Raw genomic sequence first — 23,573 nt, 5'->3', positions numbered from 1 at the left:
CAGATCACCTGGTCCACAGCCATGAATGGCTTTAAAGGTGACAACCAGCATCTTGAATTGCACCTGGAAGCAAATCGGCAGCCATTGCAGCTCCCGCAGGAGAGATGATACATGTGCACACCGGGGTCTGCGCAAAACCATGCAGCCAGTTGCATTTTGTACCAACTGGAGCTCCCAGATGCTCTTCAAGGGCAGCCCCCTGTAGAGCGCATATGCAATTTTCAAGGCAGGAAGTGACTAGGGCATGAGTGACAGTGAGTAGGGATTGTTGGTCCAGGAAAGGGTGTAACTGGTGCACAACCCACCGTTGTGCAAAGGCCCTCCTAGCCACAACCGCCACCTGCTCTTTGAGCAGGAGTCGTAAGTCCACGAGAATCCCCAGATTATGCACAGTGTTTGTTTGGGGGAGTGCCACCCCATCCAGGACCATTCTCCATGAGCTAACAAACCCCAAACCCAGAGCCACTCTCAATCTTGCCAGAGTTTAGTTTCAACTCGTTAAACTTTCACACTTTTATCGTGTTCCTGATTTCTTAATCCTGACAAGGACCATCTGTACAGTAGTGCTTAAAAGTTTGTGAAAGTTTTTGAATTTTTCTGCATAAATGTAACTTAAAATGTGATCCTAAAACTACATAAAGAGAACCAATTAAACTAGTAAGTCAAAAATATATTATATAAATGAACAAGTTTTTGCCTCATTTATTTACTGTATTTTTCGGAGTATAAGATGCACTTTTCCCCCCTAAAAGAGGGTGAAAATTTGGGTCTGTCTTATATACCGAATGTAGTTCTGCCCACCCACTGGCCCCCACCCTTTGGCTCTGCCTCCCAGCAATTTGCCTCTTTACAGCAAACAGCCTGTTTCAGTTTCAGCACAGTTTTGTTAGCACATGCAGCTGATTGTCGGTTGGATTGGCCGCCTAACCATCAGCTCTTTCAGGCTGTAGGGATTGTTAGTGCCACCTTTGTGCTCCATTTTCCACCTATTCCAATCCCCGTTGCCCAGAACTGGCGGGAAATGGGGTGTGTGGAGGCCGAAAATGGGGGGTGTATAGCAGTGGTGAGATTCAATTTTTTTTGCTACCAGTTCAGTGGGCATGGCTAGGTAGGGGGGCATGTGACTGAATGAGTGTGGCCAACTTGATGTCTCTCACACCCACATCGTCACGTGCCCCCCAACTAGCCGCAGGAAAAGGTAGGAAAATTTTTTGGATTTTCCCTATCTACACCCGTTCTTCCTTCGCTACTTGCCCACATTTCCCCGCTTCTTTCCCCACCACCGCCTCTTTAGTTGCTTACCTTCCGCGGCAGTTGGCCCAATCTGGAAGGCAAGCTGACCGGAGTTTTTGGTGGCCCCCAGCCAGCCGCCTCTGCTGGAAAGCGGCTGGCTGACAAAGAACCCTCCCAGCAGCCACCTTTTTGCATATTGGCTGTAAAAGAGGCGGGCGGCTGACCGCTGAAAAGTCCTCCGGCAGATGAAAAAGTGGCTGCTGTCGCCACCATATTCTTTGCACATGAGCATCCAATCGGACTTGCAAGGCAATGGGATGTGCATGCACGAAGAAGATGGCGGCAGCAGCAGCCACTTTTTCACCGACCGGAGGACTTTTCAGCGGCCAGTCGCCCACCTCTTTGACAGCCGGTATGCAAAGAGGCAGCGCAAGCAAGCAGCGATCGGATGGGTCGGGTGAGCAACCGGTGATAGGGGGGGTTGGTTCGGGGGCATGGTCAGCCAGCTAGCCATCGCTACCAGTTCACCGAATTGCAAAATTTCTGCCACCAGTTCGGGCAAACCGGTGCGAATCAACTGAATACAACCTCTGGTGCAGAAGCTGAAAACGGGTTGTGGAGGCCAAAAATGAGGAGCCTGAAACAGCATCATCAGGAGGCCGTCCAACCGACAATCAGCTGCTTGTGCTAATCAGGCTGTGCTGAAATTGAAGCACGCTGTTTGCTGCAAGGAGGCAAATTCCTGGAAGGTAGAGGCAGGTTTTTTTTCTTGTTTTCCTCCCCAAAAACTAGGTGCATTTTATACTCCGAAGAATATGGTAATTGGATTCTCTTTATCTGGTTTGAGATGTGTAGAGAATAGATCATGTGTAGGTCATATTTAAGAAGAAAAAAATAACAATTCAAAAGGATCTCTGCAAACTTTTAAGCATGTCTGAATTCTGATTTACTGCATGTGATAGGGGCTCCAAAGAAGACCAGCACCGCAGACCGGCATTGGTTTGCAGTGCGCCAGAAACTGGGCTGTGCAAATGAGTGACATCCCACCTGTGCACACATGGGATGAGTAAAACCACACCCCCTCTGATCCACAGAAAAGCCTCTCCATGGAACCGGAAAAACATCTCCCAATGTTGGAGGGCTGCTGCTCTATAAGATTGTTAATATGATGATACTAAGATACTTTGGTTTAGATATACAAGTGTACTTTTGAACTGTGTACTCCAGATTTGGAATTTATTCTTATGGATTTATCCAATTTAGAACAAATGAAACAGGCCATTGTTCTCTATTCCCTCATCTAAGTCATTTATTAAGATATTGAAGAGTACTGGGCCTAGGACGGAACCTTGTGATACTCCACTGCTTACTTCCCTCCATGTAGATGTAGTTAGTACCATTAAGGACCACTCATTAAGTGTAGTTTGTCAACCAGTTACAAATCCATCTGATGGTGATGCTGTCTATCCTACATTTTTCTAGCTTACCAAGAGATAGGTTGTGATCTACTTCGTCAATTGCTTGCTGAATCACACCATACCATGCCTTGGTATGGTGTGATTTGGGGGGGGGGAGTTTTGTATTACTGTCTTGCTAAACATGTCTGGAAGAAAATTCAGAAGATCCTCAGCAGTTGAAAGAAGCAACCGAGCCTCCCAGGCACCTTCTCTGAAGTAGAGTGAAGCCTTGAAGAATTCCATTTAAAACAGCCCTATTGCCTTTCATAGCTGAGCAAGACTCACAAAAGTGTGTGTTTCTTCTGAGCATGTGTGCATCTTGTAAAACGTCTTAAAGTAATGTCTTCTTAAGATTTCAGAGTTGCAGGAACGTTCTTTTTTCAGAGTGGGGTGTTTAATCAAGCGCACTGTGTCTCTGGCTCTCTAGGAAGCAGAAGCCTTTGCCCTCTATCACCAGGCACTGGATCTTCAGAAACATGACCTCTTTGAAGAGTCGGCCAAGGCCTACCACGAACTGCTGGAGACTCATCTGTTGCGCGAAGTCAGTGAAGAAGGGACGTCTCTCTTCTGCTTGATGTGGGGGTGGGGAGCTTCTTGGTCTAATTGGGAGGTGGCATCTTTGGCTCTGCTGCCACTGAAGATCTTTTAGTGCAGCGGTCCCAAGCCTTTCTGACTTGGCTCAGCGGGGAGGGGGGGAGGGATGCTTCTGTGGCACTCCTCCATTTGTGCAAGGGGTGGGCGCTCCCAGCTGCTGCTCGCAGAAATGGAGCTGCGAGTGCCTGCTGTTTGTGCAAGTGGAGCTGTGCACATGTGCTCGCCTGCCACTTGTGGGCCTGGTTCCGAACAGGCTGTGGCCCAGTTCCGAACAGGCTGTGGCCCAGTTCCGAACAGACTATAGCCCGAAGGTTGGGGACCCCTGTTTTAGTGGGTTGCCATCTGAAGAATCTCTTTATAACCATTGATAATCTAGGAAAAAGATGAAGCCTTATGAGTTAGCAATGACGTTTGCAGAAGGGATAGATGGGAACTAATCTGTACTTCAGAACCACTATTAAAGACATTGGCTTTTCAGGTGACGGGGTGGCCATTGATAGTCCCAGCCAGATAGAAGCAGGTGGAGGATGAGAGATGAAGTGGCCTGGGGATGTCCTTCCCCAGCACAGCCCATTCCTGCGAGGACCTGGGAGCACCTGTCCGAATGGTTCTAGAAGGACCTCTGCAGAGTTCCTCAGTTGCAAGGGCAGCTCTTTACCCCTGCAGCCCCCACCCATTCTGATGCATCACTCCTATGACTGCTTATGTGGCAGGGGCTTGGTTCTGGATGCATCTTCAAGCTAAAACCACTTCAGGGATTCCCTACATGGGAAGATTAGAGACAGTTGCCTTTTAGAGTATTTTTCTTTCTAGGTCAATTTTGATTTTTGATTTGATTTGATTTTTTTTTAACATGAGAGAGAGAGAAAGGTGCTTATGGTCTTCGCTGGTTCCATGAGCAGGAAGGGGCACTCAGAAGGCACAATCAGCAACATGCTGAGCTGCTGCCTCTTCCCTTGGGATCCCTTCCATAGGGATCAATTCATAGGGAGCTCCATCAGCAGGAGAGCAGGGCTGGTGAGCAGTCAAAACAATCTCCAACCCCACATGCCATTTCTTTCCAATGTTCAGCCTGGGCTGCCATACATCCTCTTCCTGGTCTTTCCCCCAACGTCTGAACAAGAAAGGGCATTTCTTCCCTTTTAGAAGCTGGTGCGTGTGTGTGTGTGTGTGTGGATGAAATGCTTCTATGGCAAGTTCCTCCTAGAACCTCAGATCCTCTTTGGGGCTTTGAAAGGCGAGTCTTCCTAGCTTTATTTGTGGCTGCAATGGATAGGAGGTCTTGTTTTATATCTTGAATTCAAGGAGCAGCCATGAAAGATCATTTGGTGATCTTTTAAATCATTATTACAGACAAAACATTTTCCACCACTTCCTTCTGATTTTCAGGCAGTTGCATCTGGAGATGAGAGGGAGGGGTTGAAGCATCCAGGCTTGATGCTGAAGTATTCAACTTACAAGAACTTGGCCCAGCTGGCTGCCCAGCGAGACAACATCGAGACAGCTATGGAATTCTACCTGGAGGTGAACCGTTCTCCCTCTCCCCTCCGTTCCACACAGGCTGACACTGAAGCAGAAGATGACTCGGGGGATGGGGGGGAGAGAGAGATCTCACCTGCTTCAGCTGCTGCAGCGGCTTCGTTGCCCAGGTCCCTTTCCTTTGCGTAAGACCTGTTGTAGTTGCCCCCCCTTTCTCATTTTTGCCTACAGTGTTTGTCTCATAGGTGTTCTGTTGACATTGCTTTTGAACATGTAAGTCTTTTCTGCTCCTGTGAAGTTTTTATACCAAAGTAATTCTTATTCCATATGTTGTTTATTTTTATTATTGTTGAGTAAAGAGATGAGGTGGCTCAGTACCTTAAAGACCCTGGAGATGGTCTTTGCTCCAGCGATTCAACTCCTAGCACTGTGTGTTGGGGTGAGCTCCCATCACTTTCTCAGCTTCCATCCACCTAGCAGTTCGAAAGCATGCTACATGCAAATAGATAAATAGGTACCAAAAACCTATTGGTGGGGAAATAATGGCATTTCATACAGTGTGTGAATCCAGCCAGAGCTGGATCTTCCCCAATGCAAGGCTGAACACAGGCGACCTTGATGGAGGGAGAAGTCCCAGATGAAGCTCCAGAATGCCATTGAACTTTTCCGAGTGTGGAGCTAGATTACCCCCTCGGGAGCACACTGGATAGTGCATGAGCATGAACTGAATGGACAGCAATTGATGGCAGCCAAACAACTAATTTGTACTCGCACTGTAGTCCCTTGGCTACTGTAACTAAATGTGGATGTAAATAAATAATTGTTTAGTAAATATCTCAAAAAATTACAATCTGGAAATAATATTCTAAATGTTAGCATTTAGCAAACACTACAATCTGAGAATTTTCCTTAGATTGTGCACTTTGAAATGTTGCTTTGCTTCCTGGTAGTGAGGATGGGAGGGTGGAAGGGCAGTTTTCAGCTTTCTTCTGGGAAGGGTAGAGTGGGTGGGTGCAGTGAACAGTGACCTGGAACACTTGTTTCCACTATCAATTTTAGTTCCCCTCTCTCTACAAAAGGTCAGCTGAAATTACACTACCAAAATGAATCCTTTGCCATAAACTGTTGGCCGCCTGCAATCCTGAGCTGCCGTCCTCTCAGTGCCCTAGAGCCTTGGGGGTGGGGGGTGTAACCAGTGGGCAGCCTTCAGCCTCTGATGGTCCAGTTTACCTGAAGAACCTTGTCTACTGTGTTTCCCAGGCTGTGCTACTTGACTCCACGGATGTCAACCTATGGTATAAAATTGGCCATGTGGCCCTTCGGCTTACTCGCCTGCCCCTGGCACGGCATGCTTTTGAAGAAGGGCTTGCATGTAATCCAGATCATTGGCCTTGTTTAGATAACCTCATCACTGTCCTCTACACCCTCAGCGACTACACAAGTAGGTCCTTTCTGCTTTTCTTAATTTAGAATTTCCTGTAGTGTTGGAAACAAGCGGTCTTGGAAACTGCAAGTTGGAGGGTTGATTACGACTAGAATGCAGCAGCTATACATGCCTCCAGGTTATGAAACATACTCAATATGTCTGGTGTTTTTTTTTGTTTGTTTGTTTCTTTATATCTTAATTCCACAGAAAAGGACAGATGATGGCAAAGGTTCTCTCCCTCTCTGATGATACTCATGCAGAAGATGATTGTGTTATTTCTTTATTTATTCTGCTATTGCTTCCTTAATCTCAGGGGGATCTAGACAACCATCATAAACATCTTGTTCAAATTTGCAAGTGTTGAAAAACATGACTTAAAACTGTCACAGTGTCCCTGCAGTCACATGATCAAAATTCAGGTACTTGGCAATCATCATGTATTTATGACAGATGCCATGTCCTAGGATCATGTGATTGCTATTTGTGACCTCAAGGTGCTTCCAACAAGCAAAGTCGAGAGAAGCTGGATTTATTTAATAATTACAGGGCAAAAGCTTGTAAAATTGGGCACCACTCATTTAATGAAAGTATTGCTTAGTAATGCAAGTTCAGATCTCAGTTGTGGTTGTAAATCAATGATCAAGATGGTTACCATGCATGAGTCTCAACAATATGGATAAAAGTTTGTTTTGCAAATTCTGTAAAGAGGTAGCACAAAGGAGTCTCGAATGCATTAATAGAAGTCTTCTTTCTTTATTGATACCCTCAGCGTGCTTATATTTTATTTGCAAAGCGCTGGAAAAAGATAACTCTTACAGCAAAGGACTTGTTATTAAGGAGAAGATCTTTGAGGAACAGCCGTGCCTCAGAAAGGACTCCTTAAGGATGTTTCTGAAAGGGTAAATAACTTCTTGTTTTCACATTTGGTGTTACTCTGGAAGTTGTCACAACTTCCATTGTGACATTGGCAAACAGAGTGGCTCACTGGGTTGAGGAAGTGTTTATAACAGCTTTCTAGAGCCTTACAGATTGGTATCTGGTGTGTTCTGTCCTATAGAGGATTAAATTTGTGCTCAAGATTGCAATATTTATCCTGCCTGAATTCAGAAATAGAATGGGATGAATTTGCAAATAAAAGGCTAGTGGTTACTTCAGAAATTTGATATTAGGGAAAATATTTTGTAGATAAATAAAGCAACTTTTATTGATTCAGAAACCAAAACCGTATTTCTCCAAAAATAAGACAAGAACTTATTTTCTTTTTACCCCCAAAATATGGGCTTGGCCTTATTATCGGGAGAGGGCTTATTATTTTCTGGAAGGTGGGTGGGGGAGAAGCGAGGCGAGCATCTTACCTTTACAGCTCTGTCGTGTTCCTTGCGTATTGTGTCCAGGGAAGCACCTTGTAAAAAAACCCTTCTCACGAGTTCAATCAAACTTCTCGAACTCACTAGGTTTTTTTACAAGGTGCTTCCTTGGACACAATGGCGAGGAACGCGATGGAGCTGCCAATCTCCGGTAAGAGGTACATCTCATGGCCCAACACCTTCCACCCCGCCCCAATGGCAATAGCTGCCTGGCTACTTCCCTTCCCCACCGTCTCTTTAGGGAGAGGGGTGTTGTAGAAGAGGATGACTTGACTACTGTATTGGAATAAATTACTGAGTTGAGTTTGAAAATATTGTTGAGTTTGAAAATATTGTTGAATTTGAATAAATTGATTGTTGTACCATACATGAGCATTATGGTCTCCCTTTGTGTGGGTTGGGGTCAGGGTTTGTGATTGTGGTTTTCCTGTGTGTGGCAATGGGTCTTTCTTTCCCTCCCTCCCTTTTCTGATTCTCTTTTCTCTGCCTTCCTTTCTTTTTCTTTTCCTTCCTTTCTCCCCATTCTCTCATTTGTTTTGAGTCTCACAAAGACTCAGGAGGGTGGCAGGTGGGGCAGGGGAGAAGCAAGGCACGGATACTGGCAGCTCCATCCCGTTCCTCGCCATTTTGTCCAGTGAAGCACCTTGTAAAAAAACCATGTGAGTTTGAGAAATTTGATTGAACTCACAAGGTTTTTTTTTACAAGGTGCTTCCTTGGACGAAACAGTGAGGAACGCAATGGAGCTGCAAATCTCAGGTACCGCTAGAAGTGCCTCGTTTCTCCCCACCCCACCTGCCACCACTCTCGCTAAAGAGACGGCGGGGAAGGGAAGCAGCCAGGCAGAAATTGTCATTGGGTAGGGTGGGAGGTGTTCTTTTTGTGCGGGAAGGAACGGCATGAGGAGCGTTGCTGGCCTGCTGCTCTTTTTGTGGCTGGCCCTTTTTGTGTGGGTTGAATGTGACGCGAGGCGCGTTGCTGCCTAACGCTGTTTTTGCGGCGGGCCCTCTTTTTGCCTGGCCATCAGCTGTACTGGTAGGTACGGTAAGGGCATGTGGGGTGCGTGGGGGCATGTGCCCTTTTCTCCCCCTCCGGCCTCACCTCCTCACCTCAGTTGTTTGCATGTAAACCAGCCAGTGGAAATTGCAGGGACCAGCTGTGTATGCGTTTAAGGGGGGAACTTATTTTCGAGGGGATTTTAGCGTATGGCGTGAAAAGCCCGATTGGGCTTACTATCAGGACATGTCTTATTTTCGGGCAAACATGGCAGCTTTATATTTAATTATACATCCTTAATTCATTCACGTAGGGATGCGGTGGCTCAGTGGCTAAGACGCTGAGCTTGTCGATCAGAAGTGTCAGCAGTTTGGTGGTTCGAATCCCTAGTGCCCAGAGCTCCGGTTACTTACCCCAGCTTCTGCCAACCTAGCAGTTTGAAAGCACATAAAATTGCAAGTAGAAAAACAGGAACCATCTTTGGTGGGAAGGTAACAGCATTCCCTGCACTTCTGCTGTTTCGTAATCCTGGCCACATGACCACGGAGACATCTTCAGACAGCACTGACTCTCCGGCTTTGAAATGGAGATAGCACCGCCCCCTAGAGTTGGGACCAGCACATTTGTGCGAGGGGGGTTTGCTCATAGGACCGTTTTTCTCCCTCCGGAGCCTTCAGGGCGAAAAACGGACCTACAGGGAACCTGGAAGTTCAGGAATTGTGACTTCTGGTTTATCCGTAGGGCCAATTTTTGATCTGTTCACATTCATAACTACATGTCTTTGGTGTGAAAATGGAGGTCACAGCACAAGTTGGAGGTTTGAGATTTGTATTTGGTTTGCTGCCTACTTAGCCAATGATGTCCTTTCCCCATAAATTAGGCTTGGGAAAACATCTCTTAACAAAGCCACTGCTCGGGCTAAGTGAAAGAAAAGTCAACTTTCCACTTCACAAGTTCTTCAGGGTGAAGAGAATTTATGCAAAAGCAGCCGCGATTCTTGCTGTCTCTTCTCCCCCTTTCAGGGCTTCCCGTTCCTCGCTTAGCTACCAGCCTCCTTTATGGATGCAATTTTGGGGTGGCAGGTGGGGAAGGGTAGGGCAGACGGAGAAGCAATGCGCACATCTTGCCTGATTTCCAGCTGTCATGTTTCTCACTGTTGCCAGAGCTGGAAGTCAGGTAAGACACGTGCCTCGCTTCTCCCCCTCCCTACTGCTCCCCACCCCTCCCCACCTGCCACCCCCTCCCCACCGCTCCCCACCCCTCTCCACCTGCCAACCCCCAAGTTGTGCCCGAAAATAGTAAGACCTCCCCAAAAATAAGGCCAAGCACTTATTTCAGGGTTCCAAAAAAGTGTAAGACAGTCTTATTTTCGGGAAAACATGGTACCATGCTGATTTGCACCTGTAAACTGTTGCTTAAACTGATCCTCTTATACAGACACCAGTGGATTGATGGATGCTCAAACAGCAGCAAAACTAACTAACACTTGTTGAATTCTGATTCTTTTTCAGTGACCTGCCAGTGTGTGATGTGCCTGTGAGTGCCTCAGAAACACAAACAATCCTAGAGGAAGCCCTGGAGCTGCGCAGGAAAAGGCAGGCTTTGATGGCACGGAAGAATGAGCCAGATCTCAAGCTTGCCCAGCCTATCTCTTTGTTCACGTACGTTTCTACTCAGTGTGGACTTGTTACAGAGGTACACCATTTTGATAAAAATCCAGGTTGAATGCCATTTCCTCTTGACACTTACCCAATCAGTGCTTGCAAATTAATGCTTTGTGGGTGAGCAACGCCCTTTTTCTCTGGAGTCTCCTAAAAAATATCATGAAGATCATGTCTCCCATCATGGCACATAGGCAGGGATCTCCTCACTTTTTCCTGGGTCCTTCCCAATCTTCATTCAGATATTGTCAGAACCTCCAATGATTAAAATCAAGACTTCTCCATCAGGATGGGAATGTTCTGAATGGTCTTTTCTCCCTTCCCTGGTAGTCATCCTAGCAGATGGAGTGTGAGTTTGTTCATAAGAGATTTTGAAGGCCCATCTGAACTTCAGCATCTCAGTGAATAGTCCTTTTCTCTACAGCATTTTTTCAATACAGAAAGTACAAACAAAACCCACATTAAAACCTGTACCTTACACACACACGGTAGTGTGCCCTTGCACGTACATACATTAAGATTATATACATACCCTAAGATTACCAAAGAGGACAATGAAAGAATTTACCCTTTTAGCCCGATGTATTTGTCTACTGCAGGATTTTAGCTGCTACCAGAAAATTAACAATAGACTCTGCCAAACTGTTGTTCCTGTGAAAACATTAAATATTAAGCAAAAGTTCTCCCTGGGGACTTAACTAATAAATGAGTATTAATTGTGAGATGATCCAAGAATTTTACATTAACAAATTAAAAGAAAATTGCTTTTATTTTATTAATTGCATATGGCCCTTCTAAGACAGGCAATGCATTATTCATGGCATATAAGCTGAGGATGTTTTTGTTTCAGGATCCAATCTGGCTCTGTCACTGGGACCAGAGGTTTTGTCTTCCAAGCTTTCAGACTTTCAGGGAGCTTCTCTCTAGCAGAGTGTGTACTGTTCTGTGTGTGGTAATTATAGTGTTTATTCTTTGTGGCTTTTTAGATTTTGATTGGGGTGTGTTGATGGCTCACTTTTAAGTCGGCTGTCATTTGCGTGTGCTGCCCAGCCCTCGCCTTCTAGGTACTTGATAGGCTGGTGGTAAATGAGCATTCCTGATGACTGATGATGGGCTTGTTTCCCAGGCTTCAATCACTTCCTTAGCTGTTTTTGTGCCTGCTTGTCCAACAATCTTAGTAGCTGCAAAATTGAATGTGTGTCCTTGTTCATTGCAGTGTGAGGCTACCAATGATTCTGGGTCTCCTTGTTTGATCGTTCACTTGTGTTCTTGCAATCTGGGGTTTTGTCCTCATCTGTCCTATATAGCCACAAGGGCAATCCATGTAGGGGATTTGGTAATTATGTTGGAAGAATCTCCCACCTCCAACTGAGCTTTACAATGCATGATTTGTCCTCATATGGTAGCCTCTGGGTGTGTGCGATGCCCACTTGTAGATCTAAGAAATTGCGTTCCACAGCTTCTGATATGTTTTTGGTGTATGGCAGGGTGTGCCATGTGGTTGATCTTACAACTTGTTTCTTCCTTTCTATCCCCACCATGTTGCATAGGCATCCTGTGATAAAAGATTGTGGGTACCCATTCTGCTTGAATTGTTCAAGTAGGTACCTGCTCTCCAGCTGTTCTCCTGTGCGCCGCATGGAGAATCCAAACATGGCTTTAACTTTTGTCCATTAGCGTCGAGACTAAGTTAAAAAAGTCTTCGCCACACCTCTTCTAGCTGGTAGAGCCCAGTTTTTTAACTCAGTCCAGCCTTGTAAAGATGTAAATAATTTTTCTAGGCAAACTTTTGAATTGTTATTCTTTATTTCATTTAATTTCTGTATTTTTTCACTGAATTAATCCTATATTACTAAGAGTTTAATTCTGATTATTTGGCTGCGGGTTTGTGTACTGGTTTCCCCCGGTCCGCAGGTTAGAACCACTGCTACCCGAAAGAGAGGCTATCACCAGGTTTTATTTTCGGCTACTGCGAAGGAATGGTTGACGCCTCTCTTACTCAGATCTAGTTAGCCAGAGGTACTGTCTGATCACTCAGACTGGTCTCCTATTTGTCGCGCAGGGCTCGGTGACGATGGGGAAGTCAGGTATGCCACTCCCGTGCCACCTCTTGTTTTGATTGAAATTTAAGGCGCTGCAGTGATAATTTTGGAGTTTGGAGAGCCGGCGTGCCATGCTCCCACTCTAATTGAGTACGACAATTTAAATTTTGCACCGATTGAGAGCAGCCACCTTTTTCATTTTGAGTGACGTGTGGCCATTTTGGAGTTTTACGATCATGGGGCAACCATTTATTTTGGTGCCAGGAACTCTCTTTCCTTGGGCGCCAGGAAGTCGATTACGCCATTGCACAGATCATTTTGCCTCGGTGTGGCACGCTTCTCAGCTTCTCCAGGAAAGTCCGTTCACAGTTTTGCTGTCAGCTTCTGCTTCGCTTACTTACTGCCATAGAAACGGGAGGGTGGGGGCATGGTATTTGGGTGGGAATAAATGGTATAGGAGTAATATGAAAAAGGGAGTTTTCTTCTCACCATCTTCTGCACATGCTGGTGGGTGGTGTTTGGACTTGGTCAAGGCCAACCGTCCTGCATACCAACATGATGATGCCTTTTGGAGATGCACCCCACATGACACCTAAGGGAGTTGCAGATTGGACACGGGGGTGGGGTAATTGGAGGGAGGGGGCTGGGTTATCATTTGATATTATTTGTTCGCGCCTTTCTGGCTCAGATCTTGCTTTACTTTCGCTGCTATCTTTTCATAACCAATAAAAGTATTTTAATTCAAAGAACAATGGAGTTAGGAGTTTTCTTTCTTGGCTATTTAGGGAGGCATGCCTGACATTAAGCCAGATCTCCCTTTGCGCTTATCCCGGAGCTAACACCTTCCGAGGGGAGTGCACTAAAAACAAAAAATCCTCCACAGAAATGTCCAATCCAGGCAGTGACCAGGAGGACTACATGGGGGCTACCGGATCCTCATGCCCTTTGGAAATGGATGGCTGAACTGGACTTGGAGGAAAGAGCCGTCCGCCCCAGGTGGTCATTGGGAGTTGGGCAGAAAAGTGATCCTGAGGAGATTTCTGCCAGAGTTACCACCAGCTGATGCTGACGACCTGAGGCTGTCTGGCAGGAAGCCAAACAAGAGGACCTCATGATGACCCATGCTTTGAAACTTTTGCAAGCGGCATGGGAGAAACGCCGTTTCCATGAGAGCTGCGCTGAGAGGGAAATGGATTTTGCTGATCAAGAAGAGAGACAGGCAAAAGACCTGTGTAACCCGGGGGGGGGGGGAGGCTGGGGGCAGACAGCGGAGCTGATCGGGATGGGAGAGCCACAGCAGCAGCAGCCGTCCAAGCCCCTCCAAGGGGGAGAGGGCCCCCCTGCAGACGCCAAATGCCAAAAGTCCCCCCCCTTGGCGTGAAATTCAGAGGAAACCCCAAAGAGCTGGGATTTTTCCTGGTCCAGGACTGGAATTACATGCAACAATTTGGAGAGGATTTCCCTAACGAGGAAGCCAAAGTAAGAGCTGTTACTATGGCATTGGAGAACAAAGCAGAAGCCTGGATGGTTGCTTTGCATAATGATGATTCACCCCTGCTGAGGAATTACAATGTGTTTATGGCTGCCTTGAGGAAGCGCTTTGATGACCCCCTAGCCAAGCGAAAGGCAAGAATCAAGATGAAATCTCTTAGTCAGGGAAGAACTCCAGTGGCTGAGTACATCCAAGAGTTTCGTGAGTTGTCTGTGCATATGCAGGAGTAGTTCAAGGAGGCTCTAATGGACAGTTTTATGGATGGTCTGAACACAGACATATATCAGAGCTGTGTGGATAGAGGGGCCCCACACAACCTGCAATGGTGGTATGAGATGGCAGCAGATGTGAAAATTGACCTAACCAGGAATAGATACCGAGGAGGCAGCAATAAAGTCAAGAATCCTCCTCCCACCCACCCCTAAAGGAGCTCCAAGGGAAGGAAGGGGATGGTCTGCAAGCAAGCCCCGGTCTACAGCTTGTTTCCGTTGCGGTAAGGAGGGCCACCGAGAAGTTAGCTGCTACGCAAAACTTGGCCCGAAACCCACCACTGCTGGAGAGAAGAAACCAGACCGATTGCCAGGGAAATGCAAAGAAACCGCCTTGAAAGGGGTGAAAGCTGTTGAGTATTTCCATCCTACCCAGGATGGAGAAGAATCCTCCTTTCTTTCAGGGGAAAGTGAAACTGACTCCGATGACGATCACTTGGTAAGTCCCCAATCGGGCTCCATGACCATTCCAGTAGAATTTAAAGTGCCCTCTACTGGAGCCCAAGGGAAAATGCTTACCCTCATAGACTCTGAATGCATCCGTTGCGTAATTAGCCCAGAAGAGGTGGAGAAAATGGGTTTAAGACTGAGGACTTTGAAAGTGGCCATTGCCTTTTGCCAATTGGATGGCTCAGTGGCTGGGGGAGCCCCTGCCCGTTTTGTAACTGAACCAATAGAAATGTGGATGGGGGATCACCAAGAAACCTTGAGTTTCATTGTGGCACCTGGGATAGATCGGTCCCTCATACTGAGATTACTGTTGCTATGGAAATGGAACCCTTACGTGAACTGGAGGAAAGGGTGGTTCTTTCCCGCTAAACCCCGAGAGGAAGGGGAGGATGTCCCACATAGCCAATGCTGAAACAAACCTAGCTGCCGCAGTGCAGGAAAATATTGAAGGAGAAGAGAAAATCCCCAAAGAATATTGGGACCTCAGGGAGATTTTCAGTGAAAGGGCCTTCAACAAACTACCCACCCCCCCACCCCCCGTCACTGATTGCAGCATTGAAATCCTCCCAGGGAAAAAACTCCCTAAACCTCAAATTTATTTGATGACCTGACGTGAGATGGAGGAATTACGAAAGTTCATTGACAAAAAAGGTGGTTTATACAACCGGCTAGACCACAGGTGGCCGCACCCGTATTGTTCAGGAAAAAGAAAGATAGCTCCTTTCGTTTATGCGTTAATTATAGAAATCTAAACACGATTTGCATGGAAAATGTGTACCGCCGCTACTCATGAAGGACATGTTAGCCCAGTTAGGTAAAGGGAAAATTTTCACGAAGTTGGACCTAAGGGAAGCATACTACAGAGTCAGAATAAAGGAGGGAGATGAGTGGAAAACTACTTTCAACTGCCCTTGGGGATGCTTCCAGTTTAGAGTACTCCCGTTTGGACTTTAGGGGGCGCCAGCAGTCTTTATGCAATTAATAAATGAAGTCTTGCATGAGCACCTGTACAAGGGGGTGTTGGTTTACCTTGACGACAACCTTATCTACACGGAAACACGTGGTGAACACGTGACTTTGGTATGAGAGGATCAATTATTTGGGATACCGTATCTCCTACAAAGGTATCGAGATGCACCCGGCAAAAGCCCGGGGTGTCACTGAGTAGGCACCTCCTCGCACCCACAAGCAACTACAAAGTTGGGATTTCCACATTTCTATCGCCAATTTATCCCCTCGTTCACGAGCATTGCACTGCCAATTACAAATCTCCTAAAATCAAAAGGAGAGGTTAAACCTAGGCTGCGTTAGTCTCTGAATTGGACTATGGAATGCCAAGCAGCTTTCGAGAAATGGAAGTGATTGTTCGCTGTTTTGAAACACCCAGACATGGATGCACCATTTGTGGTTCAAGCTGATGCCAGTGATGTGGCAGTGGGGGCAGTATTGCTCCAAACAAACACAGAAGGCAAATTGCAACCTTGCACTTACACCTCACGTAAGCTTACAGAAACAGAAAGAAGATGAGCCATATAGGAAAAGGAAGCTTTTGCTGTTAGATGGGCCTTCATGACCTGGTGACATTTCCTGGAGGAGGCGAAACACCCTTTTGAAGTATGGATTGATCATAAAAACCTGGAAGCATTGAAGACCCCGCGTAAGCTATCACCTAAACAACTGCGCTGGGCACAGCATTTCAACTGGTTCAACTTTACCCTAAAATACATGCCAGGAGGGAAGAATTTTATGGCTGATGCTTTGTCCAGGCTTCCCCAGTACAACAGCACCAGACCAACCATGGTTCATCCAGTCATCCCGGCTAAGAACCTGGCTGCCCCAATGGTTAGTAGGAGTCAGGGCCCAGTGGACTTAGATGTGACTACAGACCTAATGGACAAACTTAAGAAAAGCCTTGAATCCGATGACTGGTTCAAAAAACATTCTGATGAATGCACCATGAAAGATGGACTGGCTTGGGTGTATGTTCCTGTCAGCCTAAAAACTCTTGTCCATCAACAAGCCCATGACTCGAGAATGGCGGGTCATTTTGGATTTGTAAAAACTTAGCATTTGATTAAGAGGTAATTTTGGTGGTCTTCCCTGAAAAAAGAGATTGAGTCCTACATAGCCAGTTGTCCTGTCTGTGCGGCCGCTAAAAGACCAAAAGGGAATTCCCAAGGTCTCCTTCAAAGTGTTGCCCGTCCTGGGGTCCTGTGGAAGGAGATATTGATGGATTTTATTATCGAGTTACCAGAAAGCCTTGGAAATACCATCATTTGGGTAATCACCGATATGTTCTCCAAACGGGTCCGTTTTGTGCCTTGTTCCAAGATCCCATCAGCAAAGTCATTGGCTAAATTGTTTATTTTACATGTGTATAGATTACATGGAGTGCCTGAACACATTATTTCAGACAAGGGGGTCCAATTCACCTCCCACTTTTGGAAAGAGTTCCTGAAATTGATTGGCTCCGCCCAGGGACTAAGCTCTGCCCACCATCCGCAGACTAATGAACAGGCTAACTTGGTTCTGGAGCGGTATCTTTGGTGTTTTATCAATTATCAACAGGATAATTGGGCTGAATTTTTGCCACATGCAGAGGTGGTGTACAATAATTCAGTACATAGCAGTACCAGAATGACCCCTTTTAAAGTTGTGTTTGGCCAGGATTTTGTACCGATTCCTGAATTGCCTCAAGAGAAACTTCAAATTTTATCCTTGTCCGAGTGTTGAATCAACTTCAACAGTTTTGGTCGATGACTCGCAAAGCCGTAGACACGGCTCACCATGCTCAGAAAAAACAGACGGATAAAAAAAGGGCTAAGCCTAAAGAGTACCAAGTTGGGGATAGGGTATTTTTGTCCACTAAATTTCTACAAACCAACCAGAAGTCGAAGAAACTGGGTCCAAAATATGTGGGTCCATTTCCCATTGTGAAAATCATAAATCCAGTATCAGTAAAACTGGAGTTGCCAAAAACCTTTTGGAGGATTTATCCTGTTTTTCATGTGAACTTACTGAAACTAGAGCACACTTCTTCCATTTATCCACCTCAACCCTCACCCCCTGTTCCTCTTCTTATTGAAGGAGAGCAACATTTTGAGATTAAAGAAATCTTAAATTCCAGGAAACAGAGAACGCATCCAATATTTGCTGTCTTGGAAACACTTTCCCCCTTCCTGGGCTGAATGGGTGGCTCCCAGACTCTTATAGAAGTTCTACACCAAATATCCTGATAAGCCTTAATTTTAATAATGCTGTTGGTTGTTATTGTTGTCTTTTGTTTCCTATTTCCCCAGGGATGATGTCCTTTTCTGAAGGAGGGCCGGATGTCAGCCTCTGCTTCGCTTACTTACTATCGGCTGCCACAGAAACGGGGAGGGTGGGGGCATGGTATTTGGGATGGGAATAAATGGTACAGGAGTGGTATGAAAAAGGAAGTTTTCTTCTCACCATCTTCTGCACATGCTGGTGGCTGGTGTTTGGACTTGGTCAAGGCCAACCGTCCTGCTTACCAACATGATGATGCCTTTTGGAGATGCACCCCACATGACACCTAAGGGAGTTGCAGATTGGACACTGGGGTGGGGTCGTTGGAGGGAGGGGGCTGGGTTATCATTTGATATGTATTTGTTCACACCTTTCTGGCTCAGACCTTGCTTTACTTTCACTGCTATCTTTTCATAACCAGTAAAAGTATTTAATTCCACGAACAATGGAGTTAGGAGTTTTCTTTCTTGGTTATTGAGGGAGGCACACCTGACATTTGCCTTCTCAGCTTTATTGAACAATTCAATTTGACTGGTGACTATGAGATTTGGAGTGGAAATACTGCAGACTTGAATAGCCATGGTTTTTCTCCAGCCACATATTGCGGAGACCCAGGACTCCTGTGATTCAGGGCCTTACCGTTAATATTATTGGCTTATTACCTGAAGAGAGGCTTATTTTCTATCATGGCTGATCACTCCATTTCGGAGAGCAGCACAGGGCAGAGGTTTCCCTAGGGTCACAGGCCATACCCGGGCCCTCCACTGCTAGGGTAGCCAGATCTACCACCAGGAGCTCTTCCCGGATGAGCAAGTCCGTGACTCGCGCTCCTTCTGCTACAATTAACGAGGATTCTAGGGCCAAATAAAAGCCTTTGGGGAACACCCCTCTAAATCCAGCAGAGGTGCATGAGATCATGAGTCTTCCCCAACTCTTCCCATTCTCCACCTGCCTTCCCTCCATCCCTGCAGGCCAATCAGGGTTGGTCCCCTGATGTCATTTCCCAGGGATTATTAATGGAGGAGGTTGGTCTGGGCCCTGGTTCACGTCTTTCAGGAGTAGGCCCATTGTTAGATAACAAACCAGAACTCTTGGTTCCTGTGATTTCTCTTAACTCCACAGCGGCGGGGCTCTGCCCTGTGGAAAGTCAGACCCTTGTGCTGCCTAGAGAGATTCACCATCTCATTTCTGCAGCTATAATACAGGGGTTGGAATATGAATTACAACGCAGGGGACAGGCCCCCAGGTCGTGGTCCTCAACCAGGCCATTACCAACTTCTCAAGAACCCTCTTCACCGGCACATTCTCTGTGCAGTGAGGATTCACTGGTTACAGAGGAAGATTTAGGGGATCAGGAGTTCTCAGATGATGAAAGCCAGATCCCTGACAAACCAGCATTCTCGGGCCTATTTCACCCTCATCTGTTTAAGTCCTTACTTTACAAGGCCAAAACCACCTCCAACATGGGGGGCACCTCCAACCCTGCAGGGACAGCGGTATGATTAGACTCCATGGAATGCCTTTTCATGGGGCAGGTTCCAGAGTAAGAGGCAGTTTTCAGCACCCAAACTGTTTTTCGATGTCATTTAAAGACAGTGGGCCCAACCCAGCTCAGTGCCTCCTCCAAGTAATAATGATCAAAAGCTTTACAGTGCAGGCACAGATTTGGAAATCTTATTACAGGTTCCCTGAGTGGATCCGCCAGTGGCAGCCCTAGGTTCCCCAGCTATCGTGCCTTCCAATTTGTTGAATAGCTTAAAGGCGGAGGACCGCAAAGTGGAGATGACCCTTTGCAAGATGCATGAGGCAGTCACCTTGGCGCTGAGGGTGTCTATGGCGGCATTCTTTTTATATAGGACTTCTCTGGTCTGGCTTAGACAATTGCAAGCCAGAATCACTCCAGATGACCTCCGACTCGACCAAGATATTAACAAGTTGGTGGTGGCTGTTAAGTTTTCCTCGGCGATGCTCAACGCTAAGTTTGCGTCCATTGCGTTAGCCTCCAACGTGACATCCCATTGTCTCCTGTGGTTGCACCACTGGCAGGCTGATTTACATTCCAAGTGGTGTCTCGCTTCCACTCCATTCGGAGGCAGGTCTCTCTTTGGAGAAGCCCTTGACCGTATACTTATGGAAAATAGACAACCGTAAGATGCTTCCCCTTGCTCACAGACGGGCAGATCGCAGGGCAATAGGGTTCTGTTTCAGACGCCAGTCCTTTCAGTCGAGTGACCAAGGATTTGGAACTTCACAATAGTCACAATACTCCTCCCAGTACCATCGGCCATACAATCAGGGATCCGACAGGTACCAGGACAGATTTCAGGATAGGTTGGGGTTTCATGAGAGCAGCAGGCAGCAACTTCAGCACCAACCTCTTGCGAAGCAGCCCTTTCTGGTATCAAGCAACCAACAGTTTTGCAGATACAAGTGACTCCCACTTCAACTTGTCCACTTCATAATCCAATGGGAAGCGTCCACCACAGACAGTGTTACAGACGGTGATGCTGGGTCTCACCCTAGAATTCCCACCACCCTGAGATGTTTCATCAGGTGTCCTGTCCCCAGGTGTCAAATAAAAAAATCATGAACCGAGATTCAGCACCTGCTGGACATACTAGCCATAGCGCCAGTTCCATTAGGACATGAGGGCAGGAGATTTTACTCAATCCTATTCCTAGTGCTCAAAAGTTTGAGAGGGTGGAGAGCTATTTTGGATTTGAAAAAGTTAAATGTGCACCTGGTGTACAAACGTTTCAAGATATAGTCCCTCAAATCCATCTTGGGCTGCATCCATCAGAGGGACTGGCTAAAGTCCATAGATATCAGGGAGGCTTATCTCCATGTGCCCATATGTCCAGCTCATAGGAAGTTCCTGTGATTCCAGTTTGCAGACTGGCATTATCAGTACAGAGTGCTACTGTTCGGTCTGTCCTCTGCATCCAGGACTTTCACGAAGCTGCTGGAAGCAGTTGCAGCATATCTGCGGTTGTTCCCGGTAAGAATCCAATGTTATCTCGATGACATCTGTCATCATCACCAGCACAAGGGCATCGAGACCTTCATACTACAATCCGGGTCCTACAACAGCACGGCTTCTCGATGAATCTACCAAAGAGTCATCTCCACCCATTGACCAGCCTGTTGCATCTGGGAGCCATGATCGACTAGGCCACATGCGTGGTCTATCTATCTCCAGAAAGATGCACCAGCAGTCAGGTCCTGTCACAGAGGTCAGTGTCATTGGCCACTCTTTCCCACTTCTTGGGAAAATGATTTCTTGTATAGACATGGTTCCCTGAGTGTGTCTACATGCCTGGGCCCTTCAGTGGTTCTTGCTTCCATTCCAGAAGAACTACACCAGCATGTCCCACACCAAAGTCAGGCTGCCATCAAAGGTGGTTCAGTCATTGGCCTGGTGGAAGTCTACATCCCTTCACAAGGAGTGTCTGTTCAGGGAACCTGACCACGTCACAGTAACAACAGATGCCAGCCTGTTCAGATGGGGAGCTCATGCCCAGATCTTAGTAGCCCAGGGACATTGGAACCCAGAGGAGCTTCAGAACAATATAAACTAGATGGAGCTCCGGGCTGCCCGACTCACTCTTTGGCACTTTCAACATCTAGTGAGTGGGTGCCATGTCCTAGTCTTCACCGACAATGTGGCCATCAAAGCCCATATCAATTGGCAGTGGGGCATACAGTCCAGGGCGCTCATGTGGGTGGCAGAGACCCTGCATGTCTAGGCGGAAAGATATCTATCAATAAGGGCGGAGCACATCTCAGGGACAGCAAACGTACAAGCGAATTGTCTGAACAGCCACGGTGGATCACGCGGAGTGGCAGCCCCACCCGGACCTATTCAGGGAACTGACACACAGTTCAGGATTCCAACCGTGGACCTGTTCGTCCATCCCAGCAACACACATCTCCCAAGATTCTTCACCTGATTTCCCGTACAAGGGGCAGAGGGAGTAGATGCTCTGTGCAGCCCTTGGCCACCAGGTTTGCTCTATGCTTTTCCACCCTTGCCTCTCCTCCAGAGAGTCATTCGGAAGATACTGGCAGAGGGAGCCAAAGTGCTACTCGTCGCTCCTCACTGGCCAAGGTGCCCCTGGTCCGCAACTTGGTCAATCTATCTATTGCCAGACAGTGGAGAATTCCGGACAGCAGGATATCTGTCAAGCCAACTTCCCTCAGCAACCAAGAAAGAAACCACTTAACTCCATTTTGCAGAATTAAGAGTACTTTTACTGGTTATGAAAAGATAGCAGCTAAGCAAAGCAAGATCTGAGGCAAAAGCGTGTGAAATCATACATATCAATATGTGACCCAATCCCCTTCCCCTGATAACCCCATCCCATAGTCCAATCTGCAAATCCCTTAGGTGTCATGTGAGTTCCATCTTCAAAAAGCATCATCAGGTTGGTATGCAGGACAGTTGGCCTTGGCCACCTCAATCACTATCTCCAGCATGTGCAGTAGATGGTGAGAACAAAACTCCCTTTTTCAATCTCTCCTGTACTTAAAGCTTCCCAAATACCAGGCTCCCCCTCCTCGTTTCAATGCCAGCCGAAAGCAAATAGCGAAACAGAGGCTGAAATCCGGCCCTCCTTCAGGAAAAGAAGTCATCCCTGCAAGAAAATAAAACAATAGAAAAAAAGATAACATAAGAAATGTACATTTCAATTAGGATCAAAGTTTATCAAGGTACTTAGTGTAGAGTCTAGGAGCTTTAACATGGGATTTATCAACCCACTCAGCCTGGGAGGGGGGGAAATGTTTCCAGGAGACTAGGTATTGAATTTGATTCCTATGCTTCCTAGAGTCCAAGATTTCTTTAACCTCAAAATGTTGCTCTCCCTTGATTAGAAGAGGGGCAGGGGGTGCAGATAGGGGCGCAAGAAAAGAAGTGTGCTCTGGCTTCAACAGGTGTACATGAAACACAGGATAAATCCGGTTAAGATGTTTTGGTAATTCCAATCGTACAGAAACAGGATTAATGATTTTCAGAACAGGGAAAGGACCGATGTACTTCTGCCCCAGTTTTTTTATTTCTGGGTGGTTTGGAAAAACTTGGTGGACAAAAACACTCAATCTCCTACTTTGTACTCGCTTTGCTTCACCCTCTTTTTGTCAGCCTGTTTCTTGTGTGCCTGGTGAGCAGCCTCCAACGCTTTGCGGGCCATGGGCCAAATTTGGTGAAGCTGGTCACTCCACTCGGAGAGGGACAAAATTTGCATTTTTTCTCGAGGTAATTCAGGAATCGGTACAAAGTTCTGTCCAAAGACAACTCTAAAAGGGGTCAAGCCGATACTGCTGTCCACAAGTTGTTGTATGCCACCTCAGCATGTGGTAACAGTTCAGCCCAGTTATCTTGCTGATAATTGATGAAACACTGGGGGTACTGTTCCAAAACAGAATTAGTCCATACACAAGCCCCGTTAGTCTGAGGATGGTGGGCGGAGTTTAGCCCCTGGGCGGAGCCAATTAACTTCAGAAACTCCTTCCAGAAGAGGGAGGTGAACTGGACCCCCCTATCCAAAATTATGCATTCAGGTACTCCATGCAATCGGTATACATGCGAAATAAACAACTTAGCTAATGACTAAGATGATGGGATTTTGGAACAGGTACAAAATGAACTTGTTTGGAAAACAGGTCAGTGATTACCCAAATCACAATATTTCCTAGACTCTCTAGTAATTCGACAATGAAGTCCATCGATATCTTCTTCCATGGGGCCTCAGGATGGGCCACACTTTGGAGAAGGCCCTGGGGCTTTCCCGGTGGGCGCTTTGCGGCAGCACAAACAGGACAACTGGCTATGTAGGACTCA

At 46.6% G+C, this 23,573-nt stretch overlaps 1 protein-coding gene across 6 annotated transcripts in view; it reads left to right on the top strand.

The window, feature by feature from the left end:
- Positions 1 to 23,573, top strand: part of CABIN1 (calcineurin binding protein 1) — a 130,864-nt gene that overhangs the window by 2,037 nt on the left and 105,254 nt on the right. For 3 of the 6 annotated variants that reach the window (XM_087705947.1, XM_087705946.1, XM_087705945.1), the window contains exons 3-7: positions 3,118 to 3,231; positions 4,674 to 4,808; positions 6,024 to 6,204; positions 6,959 to 7,088; positions 10,062 to 10,211. In XM_087705947.1, coding sequence (XP_087562073.1) covers positions 3,118 to 3,231; positions 4,674 to 4,808; positions 6,024 to 6,204; positions 6,959 to 7,088; positions 10,062 to 10,211 — 710 coding nt within the window. The other 3 variants (XM_087705948.1, XM_087705950.1, XM_087705949.1) reach the window with 3 other exon arrangements.

This window comes from Thamnophis sirtalis, unplaced genomic scaffold (genome assembly GCF_051295495.1).
Source record: "Thamnophis sirtalis isolate CommonGarterSnake01/CBP01778 unplaced genomic scaffold, rThaSir2_p1.2 scaffold_2, whole genome shotgun sequence".
Classification (NCBI taxonomy): Eukaryota; Metazoa; Chordata; class Lepidosauria; order Squamata; family Natricidae; genus Thamnophis; species Thamnophis sirtalis.
Note: the sequence above shows the minus strand (reverse complement) of the source record. Positions and strands in the feature narration are given on the sequence as shown.